The 7,774-nt window shown below is 43.7% G+C and overlaps 1 protein-coding gene across 1 annotated transcript; it reads right to left on the bottom strand.

Moving 5' to 3' along the window:
• Positions 1-6,521, bottom strand: LOC105918112 (transmembrane protein 236). Its single transcript, XM_012853124.3, has 4 exons — positions 6,025-6,521; positions 5,756-5,828; positions 5,129-5,252; positions 1-859 (listed from the first exon to the last, which is right to left on the bottom strand). The coding sequence occupies exons 1-4, from the start codon at positions 6,294-6,296 to the stop codon at positions 123-125; spliced, it is 1,206 nt and encodes a 401-aa protein (XP_012708578.2). The 5' UTR covers positions 6,297-6,521; the 3' UTR covers positions 1-122.
• Positions 6,522-7,774: the final 1,253 nt, after the last annotated feature.

Below are 7,774 nucleotides of genomic sequence, written 5' to 3'. Positions count from 1 at the left end.
ATTGTAGGATTTTAACGTTTCCGTAATAATTTTGCCCTAATTAAAAACTAAAATCATCCATCAGCTTCAGCCGCCCGTGCTGGTGGACCAAATCGATCTTGGTGGTATTTGCATTGGTGGTATCAAAAGAACATCCTCTCTGTGTTAAATACTCTGAGTTTGGTCATGAAGTTAAAGTAGACAAATGCCAGACAAACCAACAGATTCTTCATCAGATAGAGGACGGGTGTGACGAAGCCGAAGATTGCTATGAGACCGACGCGGACAAAGAAGAAGGGTAAGTCCTGCAGAGCGACCCCTAAAGAAGAGAGAAGAGGGGTATTGGGCATGACCACCACACGCAGGCAGGACACAAAGCTGAAGATGTAGATGGGAAAGACCCAGCCGGAGTAGTAGACCAAAGGATGTCCTGCCACCCTCACCATCTCCACCGTATCCATCCAGAACATAAAGCTGTCCACAAACACGTCTGCCCGGGCGTCACTGACACACAGGAACCTCAGAGGACCCGTGTTGGTGTATGGAGATACATAATAAGCTGGACCGCTCATTATTGGTGAGTTTAGTTCAGAGGTCTCCGGTACTCGGGGAACTGCTCCGTTGGTCTCTGCACGCATTCCTGCTCTGGAGTGGTTTCTGTCGTTCAGATGACTTGCTCCGGGCTGAAGAGTATTGGGCGCAGCTTGCCCGTGCATAGGTGGCCGAGACGTAGATGGGCCGGGCACAGCTGACCCCGACATGGCTCGCCCTGACACACCTGGTCCTGACACGGCCGGAGCAACTGGGGAGGCTGGTGTTAGTGGTTCCACGTGAGTTAGGACAGTAGAGGGGATTTCAGCATTTCTTCTCATTTCATTGGCTGCAAAGAAAAAAATGCCAAATAAAGAAACAGTCTTGGAAAAGAAGTCTCAACCAAAAGCCTTATGGTTGAAAAGGAAAATTAAAAACATGGTTATCTCACTGACAAATAAAGGCTCTACATCATAAATATAAAAAAAATGGATGTGATGAAGTTAAATAACCAGTTGATCCTCCAGCAAAACATGATCTGGAAAAGCCTAGCCAAACACTGGGGTAGAAGCTTTTTTTCCCTTGTTGGTCAATAAGCTTGATCAAGAAAGATGCATCTCCCCCATAATTCTATGAAACATGACCTTGTTCAGTGCCCAACTCCATTTCCTACTGTTCTGCTGCTCTGGGTACCCAGGAATTATGTTGTTTATGAAAACTAATTAGTTCCTAATCACCTAATGAGGTGAATTCATCCTGTATCCTATACAGAACCCCCTACCCACAAACACAAACAACCACACACTCTTTTGTGCTTGGGCTGTGTTGTTCTTTAGATCATATACTATATTTCTCTTCCTACAGAGACAGAGGGTCTAGTCTGCCACAAAGCTTGATTTTGGTCTCATCTGACCACAGCAGTTTTTCCTAAATTGCATCTGTATCATATAGATGTTCACTGGCAAACTTCATCCAGACGTTTTTATAGCAGGGGAATTGAACAGCTATCAATTTTAGCAAGGTGCATCATCAATTACTTGTGCTATGAAAACAACCAGGTTTGGCGTTTTTTTTGTAAAAAAAAAAATTGTAAATGCAAACCCAGATCAGACACGGTCCTATCTAACTGATTTAAAACAATTGGGTAATGCTTTATGTTTGTCCGACCAAACTGGGGCATGTGTTCATCAAAACAATGGGCTAAAATAACTACCTTCTAACTTCAATGTCACTTTGGGAAAAGTTCGCCTACTTGGAGTTTCACAGACAGCAAGAAAAACGTAATCATTTCCATCGACAGTATTTCATTTCTCTGAGGGAGCTTCACAGTGTAACCGGTCATCGTTGATTAAACTACCTTCTCATGGAGCTGTCTACCCCTTCAAGGTTTCACATGTGGCCATTCAATTGAATGAAAAGATGGGCTCAGAAATGATTTACATTAAAAGATGGCTCTCCTTCAGTCATCTGCCATGACGGTTACTAACAATTATCAAGTGTTTCGACACCTTAACCGTAACACTCTCCTGATGTCGAGTCAGCAGTGGTGGCCAGCCACTACTCACTTCCTCCTGGCTGCCAGCTCAACTCCTCCCTCCTGTTCCATAGCCAACAAGAGGCTCTCTCTGCTGACTCGCCCAATCTTCACACTGCTCGTCTTTACTCACTTCCTATCAACCCCACTGCTGTCACACCTTCCAGGCTGAATGAGCTGGGAATCCTCTCTGATCTCCACTGGGTACTACTATTTCTGCCAACCCTTGTTCCTGCAGTCCTGAACCAGATCTTTGTAATGATCTGAATTCTTCATAAAGGCCTCCTCATACCCCTCTTCCCATGGCACCGTTAACTCGATCAGAATGATCTTCCTTGCCTCAGTAGAGTACAATACTGCATTGGGTCTTAAAGTGGTCTGAGAATTGAATCCTTCTTGTTAAATCAACCCTAAGCTCCCATGAGTGGTCTGTCTGCAGGAGGCTTATTGTGTTTTTTGGGGTGCTGATAGCTTTTCTCGCTCCTTGATGGATGTTATCTGAGGAGGCTTGATGTTGTAAGGACGCTTCTTTTTCTTTCCTGCACCAAGGTGTCTGTGAGCACTGCCACTTTGTAATGGCGCCACTACTCTGAGACAGGGCTGTCTTACATCCTGTCAAGATTTGTGCCATGGTTTTTTTGGCCCACAGAGCCACATGTTGGACCATCTCTCCTACCCCATCTATGCAGATTCACAGACGTTGGAAGGGCACCATAGAAAACCCTCAGCAGGAAGCAGATCCGGAAAGGCTCAAGTCTCCATTTATCAGCCCATTCAAGCCTCCTCTTGTGAAGTTCCTATCCTGTCCATGCCCCCTGAGATCCTAGCTCTACAGCTTTTGCCTTGCTCTGCTCTTTTTCTACGTTCCTTACTTCTGCCTGTACCAGGGTTCTCTTTTCCATTGGGTTGGCTTTCTCCCAGCTTTGGGGATGGGTCATTCCCAGTCTCTCCTTTCCTGTACATGGAAACCCAATGATATACTTAAGATTGAGGTTTCCTTCTGCCTTACCTATTAAGTCTGAGGCCTCCCTGATCTTGTTTTTATTCCTGCGTCCCTGATCTTGGCGTCTCATGAATCCCTAAAGGTCAGGTAGTTGTATCACCTCTGATCTGATGTACAATCTAACAGATATGAAACTTGGATGAATCCCCAACCACCTCTTGAGATAGTTGATCTTACGCTCCACACGTTCAACTACAGTGAATGTGAGTTTAAACGCTGTCATCATCCACAACAATTTGGGAAGCAAACCATGTTGGTATAGCCATGCTTTGAATTTGCCTGGGTGACCTGATTTTTCAATATTCTTCAACCAGATCTCTGCTTGCCTCTCAGTGCTGCGGACATTGTTGGTCTCCCAATTACTCATCATGCCACCTTCCAAGGTACTTTATTGCATATTTATTGGATATTATTGCAGTACTGTGGTTTAAGACAGGATATACAGCTGTGACAAAAGCAAGAGTGGCTGAGCCCACATGGCAGCACAGGAGTAGTGTAGCTGCTGCTATCACATGTTTTGTAAGAATCCACGATTTCTTCTTTGATAGTAAAACAGCAAGAAGTGCCTTGACTAGCTTACCTTGTTGTGGTATCTCACAACGCCTGGTGCTTACGTTTTAACTTGATACAGTGGTTGGCTAAAACCAACTTTTGGTAGGTGGACACCAGATGTTGCTTTGCCCAATCAGCTCAGAGAGTCCTGCTGAATGTTCCTCCTTTCTCCAAACAGATTCAAATGGAGCAGTCCCAGATTGATGATGTGCAGAACTAGAGTGCTACACATTATCAGTCTGGGTGGCCTGGTTAGGGTTAACGTTGTTATTGTCAAATTGTCCATGTAGTTCCTATTTGCTGGTTGTTGGATCGCAGAATCCATCTACGGCCCTCTGGTTTCCCCTCTTGAGATGCTGCCATTGTGTGATATAATCCTTGGCCTTAAACCGAACCCTGAGCCCTTCCAGGTAGTTGCTTATCATTGCTTTGATGCGACCTGTTAATCACTGTGGATTGTTTTAAAGCTTTTTTTAATTTTACTATTATTAAATAAAATCATTCATAAAAGAAAGACTTTGACACATGGTCACGTGTGTTCTAACGGGACTTCTTTTCATAATAACATTTTAGGTTTACGATTTTTATTATTAAAAATTATTATTTTTATTTATTATTTATTTTTATTTTAATACTTTAAGGCATCAGCATAGGATAAAAGACCGACTAATCTAAGGTTTAGCCCAAAACTATACTTAAATTACTTTCACTATATCAAACAGTCTTTTTCTAAAGACAATAATTTATTTGTTATTCACATTTTATTAAAAAAATCCTTTATATTATTCTAAATAACTAATAGAAAAGAATACTTGTATTATAGCACACCTGTCTTTATAATTGCTCTAAATTTTATTTTATGTTTTAAATGGGGTTCTGAGGGTATATTTTTGGAAATGAGCTCAAAGTCTTTGAGATTGAAAGCCCTCCCTACCATCACCCTAATCTTTAGCTCCCTCCACAGATTCACCGTTAAATTCAAGCCAGGATTCTGTCTGGGCCGCCTTAAAATAATAACATTACTTATAGTCTGAAGAAACATGCTGGTAACATTTAAAGATTACTCTGTAATGGAGATTTACGAGGTGCTTGACGAAAGGGGATATATGGGTATGATATTTAAACTCCAAGTGTTCATGGTCACTGGTGTCTTTGTTTTTGATGTTTGAAACATCCAAAAATAAAGAATTATGCAGTGAGTAGGGCAAAGTACACCCAGGACAGGTAACCAGTCTATCACTGGGCAACATGGAGACCAACAGTCGTGTATATATACACAATCATTCCTAAAGCAATTACAGACCAGCTGTCCTCCTCATGCACCAAAAAAATGCAGGAATTCCTGCCATCTTCTTGTCTCAAGGCAGCCATGCTTACAATGGACCACCATTCAGTCCAACTGAGGACATGTTAAAGAAAACACTTGTAAATGAGGAATAAAAGCATTGAAAAAAATCCTCCAACATAAATAGGAGTCACCCCAGAATTGAAACATGACTGGGTATTAAAGGAGCTGGTTTTGCTCTCACCCTGTCCGGTCAGTCTGCAGTGCCGGATCCTCTCCATGACATCAAGGCAGATTAAGGAGAAGAAGACCAAAGACACGGGGAGCTCCGTAAACGTGTCGTGTTTCAGTTTGTTGTTTATCTGAACCTGGACAAACAGTGAGACAAAAAAAAAAAACAATGAGTTACGGTTAGAGTTAGGGACCTGGCTACAGTCCGCCATTTTAGGTGAACAAGAATGACCGTCGTGTGCTACATCATATCTCATGCAGCTCTGGTATTTGCTTGAGTCAGTAGTTCACACCAATGGGACACAGAACAAAGCTGACAGAGATGTCCATCTTAGCAGAATTTACGGCGCTTTTGGAAAAGACACCGGATGGGACAAGGGCCACCGGGTCACCTCGGACTTTTGAGAAAACGACACAAAACGGCAAATCGGGCATGGACTGTAGCCAACAAGGAAGTAAGAATGCGCCTCATGGACAGATGATTTGACAGCGTGGCCAGGAAGAGGAACCAAGCTGCTTATCAGTAGCTTCTTATCCATTAGGTTGGATATTCCTCCCCTGTGAACTAGAGGATTCTCACTAATCGTCACCTTTGCTCCACTTAAAAGGCCCTCAGACCTACACAGATGTATGTTTTTACCTCTGAGCTGGCGATGAGAAAGGCAAAGCAGGGTAACGTGGACAGGATTACATATACCAGGGCCACAGGCCTCCTGAGAGGAGGAGGACAACAAAAGATAAGAGAGCAGGACAAAGGCAGTCACGGGAGTTGCTAACTCATGATATTTACATGAACTCAAAAGCAGTGACAGGCCTGTTTTGACTCACACCAGCTCGTCCTGTTCCAGTCAGAGCAGCACTTGGGATCCAAACTGACGACCAAAAACAGTCCGGGCACCAGAGACTTACCACTTCTTCCTCCCGACGATGAACTTCTTCTTCGCAAACACCATGTACTTCAGGGGCACCCACACCAGCAGGGCCGTGGAGGTGACGTACGCGATGGACGAAGCCACGATCAGCCAGTAGGCCGTGCTGGTGTCACCGGGGGGCTGCGCAGACGCTTTGACCGTTGCCACGATGACGGCGAATCTCTGCATCACGATGAAGAGCGGCACGCACAGGCCCGCGAACTGCAGCACCTCGCAGAGGGCGAACTTTATTGTGCTCCCCGATCCCATCCTGTGACAGGTCGCAATAAGAGGAGCAAAGGAGGGAGACGGCGGGGGGCTGTCGGCGCAGTGAGGCGACCCCTGCCCCTCCGAGGGCTGGTCAGGCCTCGGACTGCGGCATTGTCTGCCTCCACTAGCATTTTCCACACATCGCAGTCTGAGCTCTCTGCTCTACCAACTGCTTACACTGCACTAGGCATTGTGTACCGCCAGAGTGATGGTGATGTGACTGGCTTGTTTTATATATATATATATATATATATATATATATATATATATATAGAAACTAAACAAAGTTAATCAATTCAGAGATAGGCTTTCATTGATCTCACGTTGGAGAAATTCACTTGTCACATCGGCTCAATATTCAATCAATAGTCAGAAGAAGGTGCCAAGAGTAGGAAAAGGTGCATCAGTTATATGTAGTGTATCTTCATTTACACAGTGGATCAAAAAAGAAAATGAGAAAAAAATAAGGGGTTGTTAGAAACCCCTTTTAGTCCGCTTTTGTTTTTCCTTCGTTTCGGATCGCCCTGAGTGGGTAGTTTTTTGTTTAATTTTGGCCCGCCATCCGTACCACCCTCCACCCACCCTAGGTTGGTTGTTGTTTAGCTTGTTAGGCCGTCCGGAGACCGGCCTTGAGGGGGGGGAAGGGGGGGTAATGTCATGGTTTAGTTTTGATTCGGCTTTTGTTGCCATTGGTTTTCGGGTTTTCCACCTTGTTTTAGTTAGGGTTTGACTTTATTTATTGTTTTTAGTTTCTCCTTCCCCTCACTTCAGCCTTCCCTTCCACTGCAGTTAGTCACACCTGCCAGCCACTAATTAGCCAGACTCATTTCACCTGCCAGCCTCCCTACTTAAGCCTCACTCTGGTGTCACTCCTTTGCCGGTCCGTCGTCATTCTACACCCTCTCCATGCCAGTCCCTCTGTAAATCTTTGTATTCTGCTGCCCGTTCCTAGAGAAGCTTTGCTTTTTGTCCAGATACTTCCTGTAAACTGCTAACCTGACAAGCTGCTTTGGAGAAGCTCTGCTCTGTGCCCTGGTGTATCCTGTGAACAGCTAACCTGACTAGCCACTCTGAGAAAGCTCAGATCTATGCCACGCCACCCAGCTTTACCGGACTCTCTCTCTCCAGCCCCCGCAGTCATCATCTGCTCCAGTCCTGAGAAGTCTCAGGTTTTCACCCTCCACAACTCACCTTCTTAAATAAACTCTCCTTAACTGTGCTCAGTTTGTGTGGTCGTGCTTGGGTTCATGAAGACAACTTCTGACAATACATATATATATATATATATATATATATATATATATATATATATATATATATATATATATATATATATATATATATATATATATATACATATATATATATACATACATACATACATTGGTTATTATGTGCAATAACCAATTATTATTCTTGCACATTAAAGGATGTGCTGGTTATGCGACTAAAGCAAAAGATTAAATATCTTTGTAATC

This window comes from Fundulus heteroclitus, chromosome 21 (assembly GCF_011125445.2).
Source record: "Fundulus heteroclitus isolate FHET01 chromosome 21, MU-UCD_Fhet_4.1, whole genome shotgun sequence".
Classification (NCBI taxonomy): domain Eukaryota; kingdom Metazoa; phylum Chordata; class Actinopteri; order Cyprinodontiformes; family Fundulidae; genus Fundulus; species Fundulus heteroclitus.
Note: the sequence above shows the minus strand (reverse complement) of the source record. Positions and strands in the feature narration are given on the sequence as shown.

What these genes read in the sequence shown, in the direction of transcription:
- LOC105918112 (XM_012853124.3), bottom strand. Translation starts at nt 6,296, where the DNA reads ATGGGATCGGGGAGCACAATAAAGTTCGCCCTCTGCGAGGTGCTGCAG. An exon ending in ATCGTCGGGAGGAAGAAGTG is followed by an intron (nt 5,829 to 6,024) that starts GTAAGTCTCTGG and finishes TCCTCCTCTCAG; the next exon opens with GAGGCCTGTGGCCCTGGTAT. An exon ending in CTGCAGACTGACCGGACAGG is followed by an intron (nt 860 to 5,128) that starts GTGAGAGCAAAA and finishes TTTTCTTTGCAG; the next exon opens with CCAATGAAATGAGAAGAAAT.